The sequence below is a fragment of the Coffea arabica genome, chromosome 2c (genome assembly GCF_036785885.1).
Source record: "Coffea arabica cultivar ET-39 chromosome 2c, Coffea Arabica ET-39 HiFi, whole genome shotgun sequence".
NCBI classification, from domain to species: domain Eukaryota; kingdom Viridiplantae; phylum Streptophyta; class Magnoliopsida; order Gentianales; family Rubiaceae; genus Coffea; species Coffea arabica.
This window is the reverse complement of record NC_092312.1, coordinates 16,002,568-16,026,566: the sequence shown is the minus strand read 5'-3', so window position 1 is coordinate 16,026,566 and position 23,999 is coordinate 16,002,568. Positions and strand designations below refer to the sequence as shown.

Here is a 23,999-nt window from a genome sequence, read left to right as displayed (position 1 = left end):
CAAATTTCAATCACTTTTTTATTTTTTTAATTATTATTTTTTTATCTCATATGCACCACATCACAAAAAGAATTCGTAACACCGGCCCGCAGTTGACTCCATTTGGTAATCACTTTGGTCAGCTGCTGTTCCTGGTTGTACGGTGAGGATTTCTCTTGGATGATATTTGATCTTTGTATTTAAAAATGAAAAAAAAAAAGGGACTTCAATTGTAATTTTCATGTGCTTTCTCCTATCTTGCTTGCCTGGTCGGCAGTAGTCACCAAAGAAACTCTTCCATAATTGTACCATGGACAGTCCAAAAATTCTCTGCTTTTTTTTTTTTTTTTTCTCTAATTGCTATTTTTTGCTGTATTTCCTACTATCTAAGTTTAGGAAAAAAAAAAAAGTCAAATTCCCGTCCAATGTCACTCTCAATTCTGCATCCTAATGAAGGACAGCTGTCAAAAAAAAAATTTGCAGAAAAAATTTTGGATGCTATAACCCATATTTACTACCGCTGACTAAGCAACTAAGCGGATGCCATCGTTGCCAGGGAAAAAAAAAAAAGACTAAGCAACTAAATCTCTTTTCTCAAAAACTAAATAACCTCAGCACAAAAGATATACTACTATTAAACACCGCTCGAAAGAATAATTATTAAACACTGCAAGAATTAATTAAAAAAGATAACCTCAGCAAGAATTAATAATAAAAAAAGAATAGTAATTATCAAACACCGCTTGCATAAATTAGTCTCAACTCCAATGTGAGATACAAAAACCCAAAATTCGCAGTAGAACTCTGCAACTGAGAATTTCGACCAGCCTCTTCGCCCTGATCACATGCCTTCTGCTAGTATTATTCAAACAAACCTTAATTGAGGCGAATGGGGAACAATTTGGCAACCCCGGCGAGGCCCCTGCAATCTCAAGACCCCACCAACGAAGATGAACCACCACCACCACTGCCACCCCAGCAGCTGCCCCTCTCACCACTACCACAACCACCGCCTCAACTACCACAAGAAAACCAACCTTCCACCTGCGAAATTTGCATCGAACCCATTATTTCACCAACCCAGTTATTCAAAAGCCCAAACAATGACAAATGCGGGCCCCACCCATTCTGCAAGGACTGCATGATCAGGTACATCCAAGCGAAGCTGGACGACAACGTTTCCAAAATCGCCTGCCCGGCTTTGAATTGCTCCCAGTTCCTGGATCCTCAAGCTTGCCGGACCCTTGTGGGCCCCCAACTGTTTGTGAAATGGTGCGACTCGCTCTGCGAGTCGGCGGTGATGGGTTTTCCGAGGAGTTTTTGTCCCAACAGGAATTGCTCGGCGTTGATCGTGAACGAGTGCGGCGGGACTGTGAAGAAGGCCACGTGTCCCTGTTGCAAGCGGCTCTTTTGCTTCCAGTGCAAGCTTCCGTGGCACGCTGGTTTTAGGTGTGAGGAGAGTGGGGAATTCAGGGATAGGAATGACCGTGCATTTGGGGTTCTTGTGGAGCAGAAGAATTGGATGAGGTGTCCTCAGTGTCAGCATTTTGTTGAGCTCATTGAAGGTTGTCAGATTGTTAAATGCAGGTACAATTTTTTTTTAAACACTATTTCTTTTTTTCTTTTTTTTTTAAATGAAGGATAATAATATGGTCAATTGCACAAAAGAGAGCAATTTTTAAGATTAATTGGCTGTAGCAATTAGTCTTGATTAGTAATTGTTACTTCTAATAGAGATGGTGGTGGAGGCTGGTATTTTGTGGACGATAGAAGGCTGTCTGTGTTTTGGAATATTAGGTGAGGGAAAACAGAACAAAAAAGAAAAATTTTGTATCAGCAGGGTAGGAGAGGAAGTGTATGGAATTTAATTGGGAGCTGAGCGTATGAAAGGGCTATGGATGGCTAGTCTTTCAGGATTTTGTCATGGAAGGGTAATAAATTACTGCAACAGGGTATTAGTGGATTTTGTTCTACAGCATGGCAATAGGTTGAGCTTTCAGCTTTGCTGAACCTTCCAGCTAAGACAAGGGATGCTGGGGGAGTAGGAAAGAAGGGGGAGAATTTAGTTGATTCCAAACCAAAACAAAGTTCAGTTTGTTTCCTGCGGTGTGAACAAGTTATCATAGATGTCTGTCGTGCTCGTTCTGTCTTATTGACATTTACTCAGTTTGTATGGTCTACTTGGTGGCTAAAGACAAGGGGGAAATCACATTAAATGCAACCAGAAAAAAAAAAGGGAAAGCGTATTAAATGCAAAAAATAGAGCTTTGCAAGCTTTGTATAACCAGCTAGATTGGCAATCCTCACATTTGAATCTTTGTTGTATCTATCCTCTTCAGTGAGATGACTGGAAGTATCTGATTAAAAGCAATTTAGATTACCGTTAAGAAACTGGTTTAGATGCTGATGCCATCACCTAAAGGCCAGATAATGGTGAATGTTAAAGTTAGCTAGGTAACCCAATGATGCAGATGAGATCTAATTGCATATATGCTACTTTTTGCATGTAGATGTGCTACTACATTTTGCTACAGGTGTGGAGGGAAGGTCAATCGACATTGGTGCGATTGTCAGAGACCTCGTAGGGCCTGCATATGCTTCTTTTTGATTCTCTTTTTCCTCTTAACTTTCTGGCCATTTATGTTTCTGATCATTGATACCATAAGAAATTGTACATAGGCTAAAAGGAATTTGATTGTATATTAAAGTTTAGGGATAGGGATACTTCAAATATTTCTGTACTTGGTAAGTTTCTTCATCCTGCCATCTTGATATGAGAAGTTACTTCGTATACTGGATTGCCAAGTTTAACGATGATCCGAGAATGTGTAAAGAGGCCTAACAAGTCGTTTGTGGGCTCAGCTATGCGAACTTTCCTCAAGTTCCTTGGTTACATGTTAACCTAATTTTCACTGCAGTTGCACAGTTCCATTTGATTCTAATTAACATAAGTCAATTAGTATCTTATCTTGAGAGGGAAATAGCAAAGAGGGACCGGGGAGAGGGTACTCCACTAGCATGGGACCAACATTACAGCTTAGGTAGACTCATGCTTTACCTTTAATTGCTGAATAGATGAAGAAAAGGGTAGAACAAGGATTTGAATGATGGGATCTGATTTTTTTCCGTCTGCTCTTTGATGTTGTATGTAGATGCCTTGCCTCTTTTTGCTACAAATGTGGAAGACAGGTCTATCAGCATTGGTGTACTTGCGACAGTACTTCTATGTGCTGCGTATGGTTCCTTCGAATTTTCACAGTTCTTATTGGTGTTTTCGGAGTCCTTTTCCTGTTTTGGAATACAGAAAGTCGCAAACATAATGTATAGTCTTCTAACACATCCCCCTACTCTAATTTAGAGCTGGTATAGAGAAAGTTGTCAGGCTAAATTATCCTTCTCAAACGAACATCTACATGTACATGGACATGGCTAAGTTTTGCCTTTGACAATTCAAATATGGGGACTTTGGCAGCAGTTTCATTAGTGAGATTGGCCTTTGTGTATGATTATTTCACTTAACTCTCTCCTGGTATTGAAGTGTTAGATCAGAATTTTGCTTCGTTGCTACTTCCTTTTCTGCTGCTTTCTCGTCCTACAGGTCTATCAATAGCCTAGAGTTTCATAGACTGTGTCATCAGGACATCAAAAAAACCTTCCCTTCACAGGTTATGATTACAGGTGTGCAAGGGTGCGATGTATACTTGTGCTTCTTTACAGCAAATTACAAGGAGCATATTTGGCTTGGTTTACTTTTTATTGACAAAAAAAAAAGAAAAAAGAAAAGGTTTAGTGTGATTAGCATGCTCTCATGCTCAGGGATTTTGACCTATAAATTTATAGGTGTTAAATGCAGGTACGTGAATGGGTAAAGGTTTACGTTGAAATCACTAATTTCAGTTCGAAACAAGATATTTTCTTAGACTTGTAATAGCATCCAAAGCCCATCGGGTTTGAAGAAGAAGAACTGTACCCAAATCCAAATCCTAATTGATATCCAGAGGTAATGCACTATTAAATATCATAAATTTGAAAGCTAAAAATATGCACAGACATGGAATTTAAACGGAAGGGAAATCCGATTTAATCACCATTTGCAAGTGGCAAAATTATGGTTGGAGAATGGTGCAACATGCAAGAAAGATTTATTAATTCAATGCATAAAGTGGTATCGGCCAAGTCTATTCTATCTCTATAGAGTCCAAATGAGATTCTATTCAAGCCCACAAGTCTCCCACGGTGTTTGGGTTTGGGTCAGGTGTGACACTCCGAGCCCAAATTCACAAATACGATGCCCCGCTGGTATACCCAGCCATGTAGTAGGTTTTTTGGTACCATTCCTCATAATGATTAGATGATTGATATGTAATACTCCAACCTTAAGCGTGATTAGCATTACTTCCTCATATAGATACGCAGGCATGGGCTGTCGCTTACGAGGTTACCAGTATAAGAGTAGGCGGTAGAGTGACAAGTGCCATGATTCCTCGTAGCCATCAACTACGGCTTAAACAGGACGTGCTTAGATTTAGTAACGGGTAACCCGGGACAAATCGATCGACGAGCTCCAGACTTAGTAATGAGCAACAAATGCATAGGCCCTTTACCTTTTTTCCTTTCTTTTGGAGGAGGAGTAGAAGAAGAAGAAGAAGATTGGCGCGACAACTAGTTATTATTAGAATATAAAAATCACGTTTAACTGTGTGACAGACTGTCTGTGTTAGTCATCTTAATCTTACCATTAGAGACGAGACAACAACTAAGTCTGTGTGCCGCTGCTTTATTCTTAGTCTTATGATTCTTGTCGCCAAGAGAAATTCTTTATACCATATTCCAAACAACCTGGGAACTATAAATGAGAGTAATCCACCATGAGGTTCTCTCAACTTTCACGGTCCCACCTCACCGGAAAGGCTCGACCACCCCAACCAGCAGCTCCTTTTTGCTGGCTCGCGTTCGACGATTTGTTCTTTGAGTCTGATAGAAGTTATGTCTACGATCTGAAGTAGTGCTCGTGAATTGCGGCCTATGAAGCCACTTTCTGGCTCTCCTAGTAACTAAAATAGCTGTCACCACGTCATGTGGCAGAATTGAACGTAATTAACAGGTAATGTAGAAGATGATACCGGCAGCAAGTTGTTGGATGATGAAAGTTTTTGCCAGGCAACACATAAACAGGCGTAAATGCATCCGCTTGCTGAAATGGAAGCAAAAGCATCAATTTAGGTAGGAGCACCGGAAATTTTTTTTTTTTTTTTAAAAAAAAATTGTCCATTAATTTCCGCTATACGGATAGAGTCCATCAACTATCGTACTATATGAAAATTTTAAAATCGAAAGAATAACTGGTCTTCACATGCACTAGCCAGTCATAATAAGGAACGGCCTAATAGACTACGTGGAACTTACCTATACTTAATCAACTATGACTTATCTTAATGAAGGTCACTCAAACCCCATTTGTTATTGCTCAATAAGAGAGGTTTAGATAACTGGTTTTTGCATAACTCACCGGCGAGAAGTTTTTTGTTGGGTCGAAGCAACTACTAAGCATGTCTAGTAATTGGTCTAGAATCAATCGGAAAGTTCTTTGTTGACATCAATTTTCTTCACAGGATCACATCAATTTTCATTAAATACCCAACAAATTCGAGTTGATTTGATCTTCCAACAATTCGTAAAAGTATTTTCAAACCTTGCTCTTGTTGCAATTTTTTTTTCTTCTCATTCAGAGCTAGTAAAAGCTCAATTCTTTTCCTACTATCAAATACCCTATCCAAAAAAGAGAGTTTTAACACCTTTCCAAAGAAAAAAAAGGGAATTTTAAGGACCAAACAAAGAAAAGAAAAGGAGTGAAAGTTGAAAGGGTCATCTTACGAGACGTAGTTAGTCAACTGTAGTGGATTGTGAAATTTTTAAAGTTTAAATTAGGGAATTGTGGACATTGAAAAATTTGGGGCTAAAATGAAATTTGAGAATAGTCAAAGGGTGTAAAGTGAAATTAACCTATCCTTTTAGCCAAACCTTCTTAGGACTTAGGAGTGCACCTTCGTCTTCTGTCCTATCCGCAACCGGAATACCCCGCTGGCCCCACAGGTAAAAAGGCCCTCAACCAACCCAAAAACAAAAAACCAAAGGAGGAAGCAACTACCGCTCCTCACACAAATCCAAATTCGCCACGCGTCCCATGATCATTGGTTACACGTTAACCTCCACGCCCAAGCAACCTCCACAATCGACTGGTAGATACTCATAATCTACCTGTCTCTATAGGCCGACATCTATATATAAAAAGGCGGAGGATTCGCTCGCAGAAAGCTCGAGGCATCGACAATGGCACCTCTTTCCTCTCTCCCATTATTTCTCTCTGTTTTCTTTTTAGCTGTAGCGACGGCGTCGTCCGCCATTTTTGAAGAACGTGATGACGTCGTCAGTAACGATAATCCTTTGATCCGTCAGGTAGTCGGCGACAATGATCATCTGCTCACCGCCGACCACCACTTCTCCTTATTCAAGAAGAAGTTCGGGAAATCGTACGCCTCCAAAGAGGAGCACGATTACAGGTTTGCTGTTTTCAAGGCTAACATGCGCCGAGCTTTGCGCCACCAGAAGCTCGATCCTTCCGCCGTCCACGGTGTCACCAAGTTCTCTGATTTGACTCCAGCTGAGTTCCGCCGAAACTTTCTCGGCTTGCGCCCAAGGCTTAAGTTTCCGGCTCATGCTAACAAAGCTCCCATCCTTCCGACCGATAATTTACCTACAGATTTCGATTGGAGAGAGCACGGCGCAGTCACGCCGGTGAAGAATCAGGTAGAGTTTCTACTTTCTCGCGGCTTTGAACTGTAAAATCATCAATGTGCTAATTAATTATTGGATTAGGGTTTCAAGACGTTGATAGTTGATTTTCTGATATTTACTTTTGCTCCTAATGTATTGTTTCTGGTAAATTTGTACTATTACTATAGTTGTACGTTGAAATCTGACTGGTTTTTCTTGTACTCTGTCGCTGCGCCGTTGGGTATTTTAAACTAATGATGATTCTGATGGATATTTGTTGATGACTGTAAAAAACCAGGGTTCATGTGGGTCCTGCTGGTCGTTTAGTGCGACAGGAGCTCTGGAAGGTGCAAATTTCCTGGCAACAGGGAAGCTTGTGAGCCTCAGTGAGCAACAGCTTGTGGATTGTGACCATGAGGTTCGTCTGTTCTCTTTAGAATCAAATCCCGCCTCTGCTCTTTATACTTCAAAAAAATATGTTGTAGGTTGGTTGGTAAGTTTAACTGTTTTCAAGAAGCAAAGCTATAACTCTATTCTGTTTGATTGATACATACGTTAGTGGCTTTATGCTTGCTTCTTGGGGTTTTGCTTAAGTAGCTGTACGTATAGTTTCTCCTGAAAGATATTTTAATCGAAATAAGATTCTGTATTCTGATCTGATTGAACACATTGTCCCATTGGTTTGAGGTGTTGCTGTAGATATTAGCTGAAAGAATCATTCAAATCTCTATTTCCTCGGTAAAGATCTTGGAGTAAAGTTATTATTTGGATTAATTTGGAATGCTTACAATTTGTAAATATGGGAAAGAAACGACAGAATCCTTTCTCTATAAACAAATCACATGCACGATTCAACGTATATGTCCTCGACAAAGTCCATCTCTTTCACACATCTGCAACCCCACCCCACCAAAAAGAACTATTTTCTTTAAGCAAAACAAGGAGATAGAGAATGCAACATAAATAACGTGCAATATTATAAAAAACAGCTGCTTGATTGTTTGATGTGTGTTGCTCAATTACAATATTGTGAAGAAATAACATCCAAGGAATACAATATTGCCTTCTTAATATCTTAGCTTGGTGTCATACATGTTTCCTTGTCTGTAGTGTGATCCTGAAGAACCAGACTCGTGTGATTCCGGGTGCAATGGTGGACTGATGAACAGTGCCTTCGAATACACTCTAAAAGCTGGTGGACTAATGCGAGAACAGGACTATCCCTACTCTGGTTCAGATCGTGGAACCTGCAATTTTAACAAAACTAAGATTGCAGCTAAGGTTGCCAACTTCAGTGTTGTTTCCCTTGATGAAGAACAAATTGCAGCAAATCTCGTCAAAAATGGTCCTCTTGCAGGTATTAGGCTCTTCAATTTGATCCCTTAATAGTTTAGTTATTCAGTAGTTTCTCCACCTGTTGCAGCCACTATACCTCCCTCTCTAAGCTAAGACATTAAATGATGCTCAGCTCACAGTATAAAATTTACTTTTCTCGTCTCTATGCGCTCCTTATCTCTCTTTCTCAGCACAAACGTTTTGCAGCAAAAAATGTTGATTTTCATTTCAATTTTGGAGCTTTGATTTGCTAAATGATCTCATAGACAACATAAGTTTGACAATTCTACTTCTCTTGTATGCAGTGGCTATTAATGCAGTTTTCATGCAGACATATATTGGGGGTGTTTCATGCCCATACATATGTTCTAAAAGACTAGATCACGGTGTATTATTGGTAGGCTATGGTTCATCAGGGTATGCTCCAATCCGGATGAAAGAGAAGCCATACTGGATCATTAAGAATTCCTGGGGAGAACATTGGGGGGAAAATGGTTACTACAAGATCTGCCGAGGGCACAACATTTGTGGGGTGGACTCCATGGTATCAACCGTTGCAGCAGTTCATACAAGCACTTAAAAAGAGTGGCTGTGGTGATGACGTGATTGACATCATCTCTGTATATAGTAGGAGTATGGACTGCATGAAGCTGCTCCCTGTCCGTTGATTGTTATGCCTAGTAGTTAAGGGGCCATAAGTTCACTGGCAACATTGCTTGAAAAACGGAACTTTTTCCTTCTATATTAAGTTCTGTAATCCTCGTGAAGCATAAAACTCAGCAAAATATGCGTTTAACTAATGAATTATTAATTGTTGCTCTCATAAATATGCTTTACTTCTAACGCGCAGCTATCTTTCGGATGAACACTTGATTTTTCAGATGACTGAGGGATCAGCCTAACGGCCAGTGAAGGCTCTTAAATTCTTCCCCGCTCTCAGTTTGAATGTGTGTGTGTGAAAAAAATGCGTGAGCAAGGATACGGAGGTTATAGGAACAATGAATTTTTGAGATCGCTCTAGCATTCCCTTCGACAAAACCAAGAAACATAAATAACAAGCAATTTACTTTATTGTTGCATACCGTGACCAAGAACTCAGCCATTCGAAACTACAAACGGACAACAAAGCTCAACTCAATTGGTTAAGCAACTTTACCCGGGACCTAGAGGTCATAGCGACCAAGAACCCGGCCATTCGACACCACAAACAGACAACAACGCGCATCAACTAAATTGGTTGAGCAACGTTACCGTTACCTAGAGGTCACTGCTTCGAATCACCAATAAAGTGAATGGAGTTCAGTTCCACTATTGATCCTTTTCAAAATAAATAAAAAGAAAAATAAAGCAGGAAATGAAAGAGAATATATCAGTGCCGTTTCCCAAATTGCAATCAGGATGTGCATGTCCTCTATCAGCAACCAAGAATCCAACATCGTACTAAAAAAACGGGAGAGCACAGCCTTATTTTCTTAACAACTGGCGCATACACTTGGATAAACCTAAATAAACAAATCGATAAATATTACAATGCATGTGGACATCTTATCTTTGAATAATTATACATCGTGAAGGCACCACCACCTCTAAGAACAACAGCATTCCGCATATAATAATCATTATTTGAAAAAAGACTAGAACACCAGCGAGAGAGAGAGAGCTGTAGAGGAGGTTCCTTCATTCCCAATGCCCTTTTTTATACATGTCCATCCAAGTAAAATAATTGCGGACAACTCCATGTTTTGTGCAAAACCAGATTATTTGGAGCCTTATATTCAATCCTCCTCATCATTGAGTAAGGCAAACGAGAACGGGTGGAACTTGTACCCATCGCCCTCATAAAACTTATTCTGAAACTCCACCCAATGAAGTCGCAATGCATGGAGGAAGGCACTCAATGTTTCCATCACTAACAATACTCCAACAGTTGCAAAGATGAATACTATGATTCCCACAATTAAAATGATTACATTGTTGAACCTGCAACAAACAGATGAGTTAACGGAAATTCATTCTTTGCTCTCTAAAAATGAGGTAACATCTTAATCATCTATGAGACCACCTGTCACAACTCCCAATTAAAGTCCGAAATTGTTCAAATGCGTTAAAACCACAAAAAAGTTCAAAAGAAAAGGCCCTTCTATTCCTTCCGTAATAAGGATGTAAATTTACCCATTATTCTTTAATACCATAGTAGGGCATTGTTTGAGAATTGCATTCTCTAAAATATGTACTATATCTCAATATCTCATAGGTTTTGAAGTTGCAAGAAATCTCTGTCACTGTTAAATTTATTGCTCAACTGTGTAGAATAGGGACATAAGATAGATCAACTTACCCCCAAGCTAGGAGAAGAACCTTCTCATAGAACACACTTGATAACTCCGAGTGGGCAAGGCTGAAAATGTCAAAAACACAACTGATCAGCACATAACTAAACAGATATGTGTGATGTGCCAAGAAGCACAGGAGGCATACAGTAATAGCTAGGTTCCTGAGCCAAGTAAATATGTGATTCTGAGTCAGCATACCTGAGAGCCCACAGACGAAGATAAGATGCTGTATTTGAGACAGCCCCAAGCACAAACTCTATAGTATGTATAAGCTGATGGACAAAAATTTCACTGAATTCGAATTCTCCATGGCCGTGTGAATCTTGATTTGTCTCCACCAGCAAAGACTCTTCCGTGTCTTGGAGGGGAGCATAAGAGTGACCATGGTGTCTCTGCAGCAGCAAGATTCCAAATGGTGAAAAAAAAGGAAACAAAATAGAAAACAAAACTGCAAGGCAACCAAACAATTAAGCTGGGAGGAGAAGAGCAGTGTCAGTAAGCAAAATAGCAGAACGTTAAACAAGAACATACATCGTGTTCCAACTTCAGAAGGAAAGGCTTGGGAATCAGCATCCATGGAACAGAAATAAGAGCCAGCAGCACCAGTACAATCTGGACAAGAAGCAAAAAATTAGTTAATCAGCCATAGACAGAGTATATGTTGCAAGAGTTTTTGGTATATTTGAACTAAAGACGAGAAGAAGTCATTGAAACACATAATTGTGCTAAAATGAGTACTAAACCTGAGTTGTCTTCTGGCCAGGGAAAAGCTGATTTTCACCCAGATCATCCGTAGGACCAAGGAACATGTATATCATGACATGATACAGATCAGCTTGTGAACCAGTCCACCACTTTATAATAATCAGGATGGAAAGGTAGCCAAAGAGGCCATTCAAAAATATCATCTCAGGAACAAACTGGCACCTGAAATTCCAGAGTCAGTTTGCAAGTATGGGAAAATAACAGTTATAACAAGAAGCAACTAAGCAACATTCAGGTGCTCAATGACAAGCCTAAAGATATTGGAGATGACGATATGAGGACCAACATTATCTTATAAGACTTACCATACATTAATGCTGTTCCTGAAGAATAAAGCATTGCAGAAGCTCAATATGATCCCAAGGTTCATTTGGGCCACACCAATAAGTATAGACATTTTCATCTTTAATGAATTTAGGAATGGCAATTCACTACGTGTACCATGCCATGCAGGATCCACACCAAATGGATAAGTATCGCGTGCCTTGATTAAGCCTACTGTAGTAGCTTCACTGCAAAGAAGCAAATTAACATTTTGAGAGACTGCAACTTACAAAAAATACCAACAAGGTATCCAAACAACTTAAATACCTGCAAGAAGCATCACGGCATGCATATGCTGAGCGACCAAATAATTCAAATGGGAGAGAGAAGAACTCGTTGTAGATAAGCCCCGTGTAGATTGAGAAAAGTGACATTAGCAGAATCACATAACGCCCACCAAAAGTCATTTCCATGATGTCTCCAAGCTTCTGCAGTGACAAGATTCAAACAGATTCAAAGTGAGGATCAATCAAGAACATTAATAACCTTATAGAAAAACAAACAGCAACTTGAAAGTGAGGATCAAAAATGGCTATGATACTTCCCTAGAAACACACAACAGGAATATTAATGCTCACGAATTTTAGTTGAGTTACAAAGAGTTTGGACAGAAAAATAGACTGCTGCTATTAGGATGTGCAAATGTGAAAAGTCAGAAGAATTTTCTACAGGATGACCAGATGGATACTGGATATTTTAATCTCCCAGAAGCGTGGGAGCCCATTCACAAGAAAAGGATAATTCCTATGAAAAATGCAATCATAGTTGCACATCAAAAAGCTAGATTCTAACATATCTCACCATCTAAAATATTGCAGCTACTTACTTCAGGGGAAAAACATCCATGCCATGGATGTTTTGATTTTTTTGAGGGATACTTGATCAATTTAACTACCAACACTTTTACTATACTAACCTATATGCATATACAAGGAAAGTTCCTTTAATTGAAACAACCACAGTTATCGAAGATCTGTTCAAACATATGCTGGGTAAACACTGAGCAAAAACCATTTTCTTCTTGTTTTCTGCGGTGTTTTCATGTGGTCAAGGTAAAGTTTTGTTTTAGAAAAAGAGAGAGAAGAAGCAGCAGTCAAGTAGCATTAGCAATGCATGTTCATGCAAACAATTTAGATTCTCCCTAGGGAAAAAAAATGCAGTCACATGCAAGCCCCAAAGAGAGGTTGCAACACTTGGGTCAAGAGACGAGCTTAAGAGTCAACCAGCAGATCTTGGAAAAGCTCAGCACCAGTTGCTATGACAATGCTATCTACAAGGGCCAGAATCCACTAATGGTTTTCAAGATGAGAAGAAAACAGGTATGATAATAGAGGTCTAAGAACAACAACATCAGCAGCCTCCACACTTTGGGTCATCATTATTTCTTTCAAAAACATGCATTTAAGCCAACATGGGGACCCAGCAGCCTCACTTTTGTCATAAATAGCTTCATATACCAAAAGTATAAGAAACTAGAGAAAGAATGTTCTATCTATTTCACAAGCAGCAAAAATACATTCACAAGCCAGTATTAGCTAGCCCTCACAAAATGTTAGTTTAAAGTTTAAGGTACAGTTTTCTGTGCTCCACGAAGCAAGGAAAGGCCACCTTTTCAGCTTAACCACAACCAGTAATGTGGTCATACCCAAATTTAAATATAAATGCAGGACTAAGAAACTCAAGTTCCAAAAGAAACCATTATATTATTAAAGATGTTACTTGAACATTAGCCGGTGGGCCTTGCACAACCAGGAAAATGCTTACCTCACTGGAGTATTTCCGCTCCCGAATTATTAAGAATAATGTTGTAACCAACAGGCATATACCATGACCCCAGTCACCAAACATGACCGCAAAAAGGAAGGGGAATGTGACAATGGTGAATACCCCAGGATTTGCTTCTTGATACTTAGCCACACTGGGAAAAGGCAAATAAAGCAGCGAATATCTCAGCTCATATCCAATAGATAGAAAAAATGGAGACTGACAAGGGAATATTCATTTTAAAAAATGAAAGAATAATATATAAGGCTTAAAAGATTTATGCATAGACGGGGCAGATACAGAAGCAACTAATGGACACATCTCAAGGGTATGGAAGCAAACTAGACATACAGAGTATCTATTTTTTTTCCCTCAAAGAACTTTGCTCAGGTGAATGTCCAAAAATATGGACCCTTTCTTTTATTTACCTTAACCAAGGGTAGATTCAGCCAATGCCTGAAGCCTTCACAATTTTGAAGAGGTGGGTAATATCATACAGATAAACCAATTTTAACAAATTCTTCATTTAAATCTCGTACTCTTCTATCTACCGACACTTTGTTCCCTCTTTAGTCTGTCATATTTTGTTTTATTATTATTGTGCCATTTCTTAAAGCATAACTAACAAATATTTCATTTTACAAGGACGTAAAAGGGACCTTTGAAAGGCTGGGATGAAAGAAAATTACTCATCACTGCCAAGTACAGAATAGAGAGTACTATAGCAGGTTTATGACATTTTCCGTCTCACATCTTCTAGATGGAGTGTTTTTATTACCAGTTTCTTATATATGAAGTCTACAAACTTGACAATTCAAAAGAGACTTTTCCAGTAATTAAATATTATCCAATGGATGAAAATTGTAAAACTTATAACCCCCAGAACTGAATTAACTTCAAGTCCAAAAGAAATTGCCAAACGGTAATTTTCATTTGCTTCAAATCACTTATTTCTCTTAAGACATATTTTTGCTATTTTCGGTTCAACAAAAGCAGTAGGAAAAAGCTTCTGCATTCTGAAGCTTTTGAGATAAAATAGCTTTTCAAATTTCTAAACAACTTTTTAGAAAAACTTTCAAGACAGTCACAGCAAACAAGCATGTCCCATTTGTGTAACAACACATGTTCCATACATTGAATCCATACCCCTTTATAGTTTTGCTGAATTACTTAGTCAAAATGATATAAAAGTAAAACTAACCCATATGCATCGACAATCTCTTGAAATGCAGAAGTAACTTTATTTGTTCGAAAATATGTAGGAGGTGCCTCTCGAGTATGCAAAACCCAAAATATGGCACCAACTTGTGAATTGGAATCATATGTTGCCCGTTGCAGTGCATCCTGTATCTGCATGAATCACATTCACAATGTAATAACTCGATATCTTATATAAACACAGAAGAGTGCACAAGCTACACAACCAAAATTGTTGTAATTTATGAACTGCCAGCACATGTCATACACCACACCGACCTGGCCCACATCGCCACATCACAAAATCCAATTGCAGAATCAAAAAGTCAAGACAGAATTACCTGTTTTGTTGCAAAAATTGGGCTCCAACCTTCAGCCACCAGACACTTCTTAGTTACGTCAAAGCTAAGCATGTTAAGTGTATGGTAAATGGATTTCTCCCTCCTCACCTGCAGGAGTTACAAACTGGTAAGCTAAAAAGGGAAAATCTTTTCTCGCTTGTTAGCTAATGCTAATGACAAATACATAGACAAGCACGTGACTTGGTACTCAATCAGAAAACAATTGCATTAGATACAACTATTAAGATGACACACCAAAAGGTTCCATTGCTCAAACTGTTCTCCAATAGATTGCAATAAATTTCCACGGTGCACCAGTCCAGCATCTATTGTGGTCTTCAGCTCCAAAAGTCTTCCTGAAACCTGATACGCAAAAGAACAACATAAACAGCATATTCCAAAACTTATTGATAGAAAACAAGTGGTTCAACCCCAAACAAAAAAAGTGAAACCAGACAAAGCTATATACTTTTTCTAGAAGTCATTAGTACTCAATCACCAATCAGAACCAACAAAAGATGATGCTGCTCTTTCCCAGAAGTCAATTTTAAATTTTGGAAAAGAAAAGCTGATTGTTGAATTAGTAAAAACTATTAAATATTCTCGGCTAAATCACAAAAGAGAATCTATTAAAACTGCTAAAGTTGATGTCTGTCACTTTCAATAGTTTACAATATAATTCTGAACCACTAAATCCTGCACATCCAGCGAGGAAAAGCTGCAAGTGAAGAATTCAGACCTTAAATATTCTCCAGCAACAAGTTAGAAGAAAAGAAACTTTATTACTGATTAGTAACAACACGTTATTTTTTCACATCTTTCAATACGAAAGAGCAAATGAAACAACTAAAGAGGATGTTTGACACTTTGATGAGCTTACAAAATTTTGAACCACTGGCCCGCACATCCAGCAAGAAAGAAAGTTTTAACTGTCGAATTTGATCATCTCCAGATATATTAGTGGAAAACAAGCAACCACTTGCTTTTCATATCTTTCAATACAGTAAACCAGACGCAGCTGCAAGAGATATAATCATGGTATCCACACTTGCCCAGTTTTTCATCTTTCATAATTTTCAGTCAGCATCACGTGTTGAAGTCAAGAATCAAAAGGCAACAAAGGAATCTAACATATGTAGATCAAGAAAGAGAGAAAAAATAATAATAAAGACCTATATCTCCACACCCACTAATGAATGACGTACAGAGAAGAGATTGAAATATTTGGCCAGACAGGTATTCTCATTTGGAGAAATTGACAAGAATGTACACTATCTGGTTTACTTGAGACATTTGAGATCAACAGACTTCACAAATTGTTTAACATAGTGATGATGGAATACCAAATACCTAATTCTTCAACCAAAGGTGAACCAACCAAAACTTTTCAAACATGTGCCAATGAAGTGGCAAAAGCTCTAATAAGAAAACCAATAGCTTGTTGTTATTGCTCAATGTATATTAAACCATTTTCTAAACCCTCCACCACCCTAAAAATATAATATAAACAACTCAGTTGTGCCAGTTGAGTATATCATCGAAGCGAATCTCAACCAACTTCCGAAGTCAATATTTCGCAATCAAAGGATAAAGACATCCACAAGATTAACCAGAAAAACCTAAACATACAAAAGAAGGTACATGCTCACAGACAAATGAATGATTTATACAATCTTGCATGTGGTTTACAAGGCAAGTGCTCACAGACAAATGAACGATTTAAACAAAGTCTAAGCTAGACTTTCTTCTAAACAGTTATGTAATTTAAAATAACTGAAAACCAGTGAAACAGCCTGGATATTGTTGGACAGGTGACAGCAGACCTCGAAATTTTAACTAGTACCTCGGTAATTGCTTGAGCCTGTTTGCTTAAGTCTTCATTGAATGGGTAACGATTAGCCCCAAATGCTTCACATATTTTAAGAATCTTGTTCTTGGCCCTTTCTCCAGAAAAAAATACAACAAACACATTCTTCTCAACCTACACAATCATAATCGACAATCAAAGATGATACACAAGTATGATAAGTGAAAATACAAAAGTGGGTCATAAATTGCTTAAATGCAAGTTCTTTGCATGAAGACTCATTGATGATCCAAGAGGAAAGAAAGATTAAGCTAGTAACAGGCTTAGAAGACTGCTACAAGCATGCATAGGAATAAACACCACTCATCCTGATCAATGAAACTGCCTGGACATATCGCAAAACCCTATTTACCAGCTCCGCAGGGGACAAAAAGAGGAAAATGCAGAAGAAAAGTAAACGCAAGTTCAAATTCATTGTCCCATAAGAAAGGAAATGGCAAAGAAAAGTAAAACTTAAGAGATATTATATCCCTCCAGCCTCCAGGCCCAACTTTTCTTCCCACCCAGATAGCAGGGGTAAGAGGAGGTGAAACACAGACAACTATAAGGATCATATTCTGTACTTCAAAATCAAAAAGAAAATTAACAAGTGGAAAGACAAGTACATGTGGACCTCTCTAGCCTTTTCCGCCTTCCTTGAACCACACAAAAATGACTTTAATGATCATCACTCACTCAGACGAAGAGTTTCTCCATCTTATGCTCTCTCCACTTTTATGTCAGCATGAGACTAATTTTAAAGACATTGTTTATCTGTCTGTATACATAAATAGGAGTGGTGGTGCATACCTTCTCTCCCGAAAGAGGATCAGTGACAAGCTCCTCAACTACTGCTTGTCTCAGAAACACATTACCCCTGGTAGCACGGAATATAATCCTCTCAAATGCCATGGATTTCTCTCTAGGAACAAGTCCAGAGATAGACCCCAACTTAACTTGCTTGGATGGGTCTGTTACAGTTTCCTATATGAAACGGGACCAAATGGAGTTAGGTTAGTTATGGAAGAAGCCAGATATTTACACAATGGTAGTCTTCAGTAGTCATTTTGCACCTGATCTGCTAAAAGAGGAGTTTCTAAGGATTCTTCAGCACTCTGACTTGATGCATACTCCCTTTGTTGTGCTTCGGCACTTCTTTGAGCAGACTGAAAAAATTCACCAGCCTGAGGAGGACAATAACATTTATGTTAGTTAATGCAAGCAAGCTCATCATGTAAACAACAAACTGTCTGTTGTAAGGCTCCAGATCCACTGAAGCTGAGTTAAAATTTATTCCCCCAGCAGAAAATAAGAATTTGTGTCCCAAGCATCACTAGCATCCAACCACTACAGCCATCTTAATTCACATGTTGTATCAATCATGAAGTTACAGATTAGTGTACATATAAACATACATATATAGCATTCACGATTTTTTCTTTTCCAACTACCATTTTTGCTCAACTCTCTTAAAGCAGAAGAGCATATAAATACATACATACAAAGCAATCAAAAAATTTAAGTGCATTCATATGAAAGAGTTAGTGTTATAACCTACATATTGATGAATTAGACATTCAAAGACAACCAAATCAATGTTATATAAGAACTCAAACCCATTATTTTACGAGCCTTTCATGTCAATTTTACGAAGTAACTTCTACAGTACCATTAACAAGTAGGCTCTGCCCAAGCTTTCAAAATTCTAACAAACAAACTTGGGCATTCTTGCACCACTTCGATACATTATTTTGATGGATTCAAACAGTACAAAGGATAATGACCAGCTACTACTATCTAAAGAGGGACAACTATAATAACAAGATCTACCTTCTGCAACACAAGCTTATACTCTACTAGTTCATTATAGGAGCGCTGCAACTTTTCACTGTTCGCATTAATTTCAACTAGCTCAGCTTCAAGTTCCCCAAGCTTTATCTGGCAATATAGTGAAAGAAACACAGTTAGCATGCTTCAAACTAAAAGAACTCAAGGGTCGGTAGACATTTAGAGTACCTCCAAATCATCCAGATTGAGAACAGCTTCCGATACAGATCCAGTAGGAAGTGACAGTCCTGCCCTTGAAATTTGATCCCTGAAAAATCGTAATTTGCGAGCCATCTCTCCACATCTTCTTATCTGTCCATGAACTCAAATTAGTATGTGGCAGCAATGATTTAGAAGCAATTGAGTTTGATGTAACATAATTAAATAACTGTATCCAAAAAAAAAAAAAGGGAGTGTTTATCACCATAGCTGTAGTTGTCTAGGTAAGTACAGCAATTAGGATAACGATCAGATTGTGATGCAATTATAGTCATTACACAATCTACAACAAAACTCCAAACATTATCATTCATTTTCTTGCAATTATGACATCTATCATGTGAATAAGCACAAACACCTTGCAATAAAATGCATGGAAGTCATGTTCCATAAGTAACAAACATGTACCTGAGTTGCATATGTCCGCTGGAATGGGCTCTTTTCAGCATTCAGCTGATAGCACCAAATATAGGAAAACATCAGTATAGGTATCCAACAAATATAAAAATTCAAAAGCATTCACGAACCAAAAAGCTCTGCACTTGCTCTACATTTAAACTTATCATTTTTTGATCAAATCAAGCAAAATCAGTTCAATCAACAGGAAAACTGAAAAACTGTGAGCATTTGCACAGTGCTAATACGCTAGCAAGGCCTGATTTCATTGTTTTGCAATAAAATCCTAGTTAGACCTATTACTAGGCTAAAAAACAGAGAAGAAAAGATCAAATAATCTTCCTCCCGATGAATGAACATCTCAACTCCGTCGCCGTTCTGCGATGCCTACTATTGGTACGATTTTCAACGTTGAATAGTAGAAAACTCAGCAAGAGACAACTAATTTGACAATCTTCGGAAGAGAAACCCTAACTGAACAACATCGGCAATTTTGCAATCTTCAAAAATCCAATCAGCTCTGCTTTTGACTGATAATATCAACAATTATCTAAGTCTGTGCTAGTAAATGCAAATCGTATAGCAATTCAGGGGGGAAAAAGGGTAGCATTACGGACGTCTTTAAATTGAACAAGCCCGAGTTCGCCGAGGTAATCTACGGTGAGGTGAGCGGACTCGGCGGGGATGATAAGTTGGACCAGCTGCATCGGCTCTGACCTCATCAGATCCATTGGCGGGCAACATCCTCCTCCTCCACGCCGCTCTGCCATCTTCTACACCCCCTTCCCGATTCTTCTCTCTGTCTCTCTCTATCTTCCTGTCCCTCTGTTTCCCCGAGTCCTTGTCATAAAATTACACCCCGACTCTATATGTATGCAGTCCCCCACTTATCTTTCTTTCTCTCTCCGTCGTAACGGAGCTGTAACAGATTCAATCACAGTATTTCTTTACCGCCTTCAGTAATCTTCCACTTCATTTATTGCATTCCAATATTCAGATTATTGCATTAGTATCTATCTAATCTTTCATTATTGTTATTATAAGATGCCCACTGATCTTTCGCTCTTGTGAGAACACGCCCTAAACTTTTGCTGGCTAATTCTGTGCACCCTTTAACTATAACCGAATTTTCACTTTGATTCCTAAACTTCAAAATGGGATGATTTAGTCCCTAAATTATAAAATTTACTGTACCTAAATCCCTAAAATATAGAACTCGTCCATTTTAATTCCTAAAGTATAAAATTATATCCCAATTTAATCCCTAATATACACCCTTTGTAAATATAAAATCTGTCTCACTTTTTTAATAATATTACTTAAGTAGGACAAATTTCAGAATAAAAAAAAGTGGGATAAATTTTATAAGCGAGGGATTAAGGTGTCCCATTTTTTAAGTTTAAGGTCTAAAATGAAAATTTAGGTATGGTTAAAGGGGTGGAATGTGGAATTAACCCACTAATCTGTTAAACTTATTGAATTTGGCTTACGATCCGATATTTAGTGTTTTACGGATACATTTGTCACCATTTCCAAATTAGTATTTGTATTTATCGAACAAATGAATACAACCTACGTCTCACCTATTTTTAAAAGATAGATGAGAACTCTCTTAGTCTTTTTGCTATCAGTGTCTTTTGGCCAATTCATCAGGAGGATGTTGCAGCCATATTTCAAAAGACGGACAAGGACAACTCTGGTGCTCTTACGGTCAAAGAATTTCAAAAAGTCCTTGATGACATATGTGAGAGATATCCTCCGCTAGAACTATGTTTGAAAAATAAGCAGATGCATAGTCTAGTTGATCTTTTGAAAGATTCAAAAGGGGATGATGTAAAAGAATCCGTTGAGGTGAACATTGAAGAATTTAAATCGGCTATCTCCCAAGTTGATTCTCAGATGAAGAATCTTCTTACAACTGCCCAGGTTTGTTAACTATGATGTCCAAATTTGGTCAATCGTATCATGCGAGTTACAGGAAGCAATATTTTTTTAGGATATTTTTACAGGTTGCATCTCAGCAAGGTGTCTATCTTGCCTATTGTTTCAATCGGATGAAGGAGGTTGAGACAAATCCAGAAGGTCCTCTTAGGTTTAGGGGAGAAGGACGCCATCGTTTTCGCCCTTTCAGGTATCAGGGGAACCTTTAGTTAGATATCTTCTGTATCCCCACTCATTAACAGTTCCACTCTTCTGACACCTACTAATGCAATTTGGAGAATAAGATGAAGTTGGAGATTAAAAAATCTTCTTTTCGAATGCAATTTGAGAATGTTAGCTTGTTTGGAGGTAGTTTATTCTACCAGATGATAAGAGATTCTTAAGAAACACCATATAAGGATGATACTTGGATCAGAAGAAAAAACTTTGTCTGTATAGAGTTGGCAAAGATAGAAATCTATTGAAAAGTTGCAAGGTTGTTGCATGAGCAGCTTGTAGATTTCTTACTTGTGCAATGTACTTTGATGCTTGTTTCAGGTACCAGCATGTTGGACAATTTGCTCCTTTAAGAGGTGAACAAACAGCTGCCCAAGTTCCAGGAAATTAAGTTTCAATTGGGCAAAGCACCCAGTGGCTCTGGTACTCAGTTTATGCAAGGTTTGCTACTCAATTCCTCTTCACTTCACCTACTATAAGGTCCTTTGAACTTGCAAGATCTTGCAATTGATACATGTCCACGTACTGTTATACTTATGATTCATTTGGTTACTATCTTTGAATTGTCAGCAAGCAAGTCAGTTGGCGTACAAGGGCATTGGTTGTATCAGATTGGATGAGGCGTTTCATTTTTGGCAGGGACTCCAGCAACCTTTGAGAGAGCAAGGCTTCATTTTCTGCTTTCATTAACTCTACAGGCTTTGACGGAAATTTTGCAATTAATCTATCTCAAATTTTTCTCCCAATTGTCTTAAGCAACTTGGTGTCAATTGTTTTGGAACAAAGGCATTAGAGATCACAATTTTTGCAGCTAGTTTTGGTGTTAAATCTAAATGTTGGTTTATAGGGGGTACGTAATCTCCTTGGTTTGTTACAAAAGCAGCGGAGGAACCAAAAGGCGACAAAGCGGGTGTTTTTACCAAGAGATATATTGACTAAACGGCGTTATTGTTTCCGTTTAATTGGTTTCATGCTTTTGCTTGCTTATTATACTCGATACGTGCATGATGCATTGCTTTTCCAAGTTCGGGTCCTGTGCAAGAGAATTCAAATGACCATAAGCGATATAGATAAAAGAAGGCTGCGATTATTGATTGGGGCAAAAAAGAACGATTCATCTCTCGTAAGTTAACCTCAGTTTAGTGAAGGTGAAGGTTGTTGAAAAGTCAAGACATCCGTTATCTATAAATTTGTTGAAATTGCAACAGTTGGATGGGAATGTCGTTCTATTTCAGGAACATTTCTCTGTGGCGACCCCACTTCCCCCTAAGGCGAACCAGAGGGTTGGCGGGCCGTCTGCCTAACTCTCGCCAGGACTCACGCAAGCAATCTAGCCCAAAACCTTCCGAAGAATAACTTAAACTATTACATTAACGAATCTCCCAAAATAGACCAATTGTTAAGGCCACATTAACTTCAGAGATAACAGCATTTGAAGATAGCCAATCGACGGCTCTTAGACACCTCACGCGTAACTTACAAGAAATAAAGTCGTACAATCCCAAATACATATAAATTCATACAACTCAGATATATACATACAAACCAGATATCAGAATTAGGGTTTACACTTTTCCAGCTTCAAGCGGCAACCTAAAACAAAGGTACATTGTTTGATTCGAAATACATTACAAACCGCTAAGCGAAGTCATAAAGTTCAACTACATTCATAAGAAAAATATAAGCAGGCTCAGATTTCTCAAATACCAAGACCTGTTAAGGAAAACAAATAAACGTGGGGTGAGTTATAGCTCAGTGGTGCCCCAAAACATGCAATCAAATAAAACAAATAATACGTATTGATTTCAACTAAAGTAAACAAATAGGAAAGCGTGTAACAGCACAAGATAGGATACATGAGCTCTCAGGAGCCATTTCTTCACGAGTTTGATCAAAATTTTCCGTAGACGACCCTTCGTCAACTTTCACTACCTAAGGTCCATGTAGATCTTTTTATTTTTCTTAACTCCGGCCACCAATCATACCCCTTTATTGGGCCCGAACGCCAAACACGATAGTGGTAATACTCGAGTATACCTTAGGGACTGGTCGAGAAATTCATCCAACGACGTTACGTCCAATACGAGATTAGGGACTAATCGAGAAATTCATCCAACGACGTTACGTCCAACACGAGATTAGGGACTAGTTGAGGAATTCATCCAACGACGTTACGTCAAACACAAGATTACCAGGTCAGGGTAAGAGTCCTTTTCACCCTGAAGGTGTAGTACACTCCCCTGCCTAGTGATTAACAAGTGCAAGCAAGTATTCATGAAAACATTTCAAACAAGCCACCACTCGAACGACTAGTGTGATAAAGTACACACCGCTCACTTCGATGGATCAGAAACCATTTTCTTCCCAAATGTCACATATCAAGTCAAGAAAGCGCTTTAATCACGTAAGTATAGAACAAGCAGGGACGCTCACCAAGAGTGGAGTCACCAGCCAAGCTGGGAATCAAAATCTGCGTCCTCGCTAAATCCTAGAAAACCAAGTTTTAAGAACTATAAGTTTTCTATCCAAGTTCTAGGTTTATAAATATAAAAGATTCTCTAGTATATAAATAGTTTATTTTTTCGAAGTAACTCAACCATTCTTTTGAAATTAAAACTAGTAAAAGTGATAAAACATTCCGTATGGTTTCTTTTAAAAGAAATACTTTCTTTCTAGAGAAGCAAATAGAACTTATTTATGTCAAATGAGTTTTCTTATCGAACAAGTTTTCTACGCCTTTTG

At 38.4% G+C, this 23,999-nt stretch overlaps 3 protein-coding genes and 1 long non-coding RNA gene across 5 annotated transcripts; 3 read left to right on the top strand and 1 right to left on the bottom strand.

The window, feature by feature from the left end:
• Positions 1 to 665: 665 nt before the first annotated feature.
• Positions 666 to 3,462, top strand: LOC113731235 (E3 ubiquitin-protein ligase RSL1). 2 transcript variants are annotated; one of them, XR_011839044.1, is made up of 3 exons: positions 667 to 1,566; positions 2,490 to 3,020; positions 3,132 to 3,462. XR_011839044.1 is itself a non-coding variant. In XM_027256378.2 (2 exons), the coding sequence occupies exons 1-2, from the start codon at positions 869 to 871 to the stop codon at positions 3,304 to 3,306; spliced, it is 873 nt and encodes a 290-aa protein (XP_027112179.1). In that variant the 5' UTR covers positions 666 to 868; the 3' UTR covers positions 3,307 to 3,462. The 2 variants fall into 2 exon arrangements, 1 of the variants encoding a protein (XP_027112179.1); XM_027256378.2 differs by lacking the exon at positions 2,490 to 3,020 and having other exon boundaries at positions 666 to 1,566.
• Positions 3,463 to 6,247: 2,785 nt separating this feature from the next.
• LOC113731232 (cysteine protease RD19A) lies at positions 6,248 to 8,915 on the top strand. Its single transcript, XM_027256377.1, has 4 exons — positions 6,248 to 6,786; positions 7,052 to 7,171; positions 7,864 to 8,110; positions 8,394 to 8,915. Exons 1-4 carry the CDS (start codon positions 6,310 to 6,312, stop codon positions 8,666 to 8,668), a joined length of 1,119 nt encoding a protein of 372 aa, XP_027112178.1. The 5' UTR covers positions 6,248 to 6,309; the 3' UTR covers positions 8,669 to 8,915.
• A 551-nt stretch (positions 8,916 to 9,466) lies between these two features.
• On the bottom strand, positions 9,467 to 19,997 carry LOC140035082 (V-type proton ATPase subunit a3-like). Its single transcript, XM_072074597.1, has 18 exons — positions 19,718 to 19,997; positions 19,113 to 19,157; positions 18,675 to 18,797; positions 18,489 to 18,596; positions 17,732 to 17,842; positions 17,469 to 17,642; positions 16,656 to 16,793; positions 15,068 to 15,175; positions 14,813 to 14,920; positions 14,476 to 14,624; positions 13,275 to 13,428; positions 11,778 to 11,938; positions 11,492 to 11,698; positions 11,165 to 11,348; positions 10,953 to 11,033; positions 10,620 to 10,813; positions 10,427 to 10,486; positions 9,467 to 10,068 (listed from the first exon to the last, which is right to left on the bottom strand). The coding sequence occupies exons 1-18, from the start codon at positions 19,868 to 19,870 to the stop codon at positions 9,864 to 9,866; spliced, it is 2,463 nt and encodes an 820-aa protein (XP_071930698.1). The 5' UTR covers positions 19,871 to 19,997; the 3' UTR covers positions 9,467 to 9,863.
• A 1,562-nt stretch (positions 19,998 to 21,559) lies between these two features.
• On the top strand, positions 21,560 to 22,059 carry LOC140035845 (uncharacterized). The gene is made up of 2 exons (XR_011839758.1): positions 21,560 to 21,698; positions 21,828 to 22,059. It is a non-coding gene; the product is annotated as an uncharacterized lncRNA (long non-coding RNA).
• Positions 22,060 to 23,999: the final 1,940 nt, after the last annotated feature.

Excerpts from the sequence above, each read along its gene's own strand:
- LOC113731235 (XM_027256378.2), top strand. The coding sequence starts at position 869 with ATGGGGAACAATTTGGCAACCCCGGCGAGGCCCCTGCAATCTCAAGAC. Across the intron at positions 1,567-3,131 it reads TGTCAGATTGTTAAATGCAG|ATGCCTTGCCTCTTTTTGCT; the intron begins GTACAATTTTTT and ends TGTTGTATGTAG.
- LOC113731232 (XM_027256377.1), top strand. The coding sequence starts at position 6,310 with ATGGCACCTCTTTCCTCTCTCCCATTATTTCTCTCTGTTTTCTTTTTA. Across the intron at positions 7,172-7,863 it reads TTGTGGATTGTGACCATGAG|TGTGATCCTGAAGAACCAGA; the intron begins GTTCGTCTGTTC and ends CCTTGTCTGTAG. Across the intron at positions 8,111-8,393 it reads CAAAAATGGTCCTCTTGCAG|TGGCTATTAATGCAGTTTTC; the intron begins GTATTAGGCTCT and ends TCTTGTATGCAG.
- LOC140035082 (XM_072074597.1), bottom strand. The coding sequence starts at position 19,870 with ATGGCAGAGCGGCGTGGAGGAGGAGGATGTTGCCCGCCAATGGATCTG. Across the intron at positions 16,794-17,468 it reads ATCCTCTTTCGGGAGAGAAG|GTTGAGAAGAATGTGTTTGT; the intron begins GTATGCACCACC and ends ATGATTGTGTAG. Across the intron at positions 10,487-10,619 it reads CTTCGTCTGTGGGCTCTCAG|CCTTGCCCACTCGGAGTTAT; the intron begins GTATGCTGACTC and ends TGACATTTTCAG.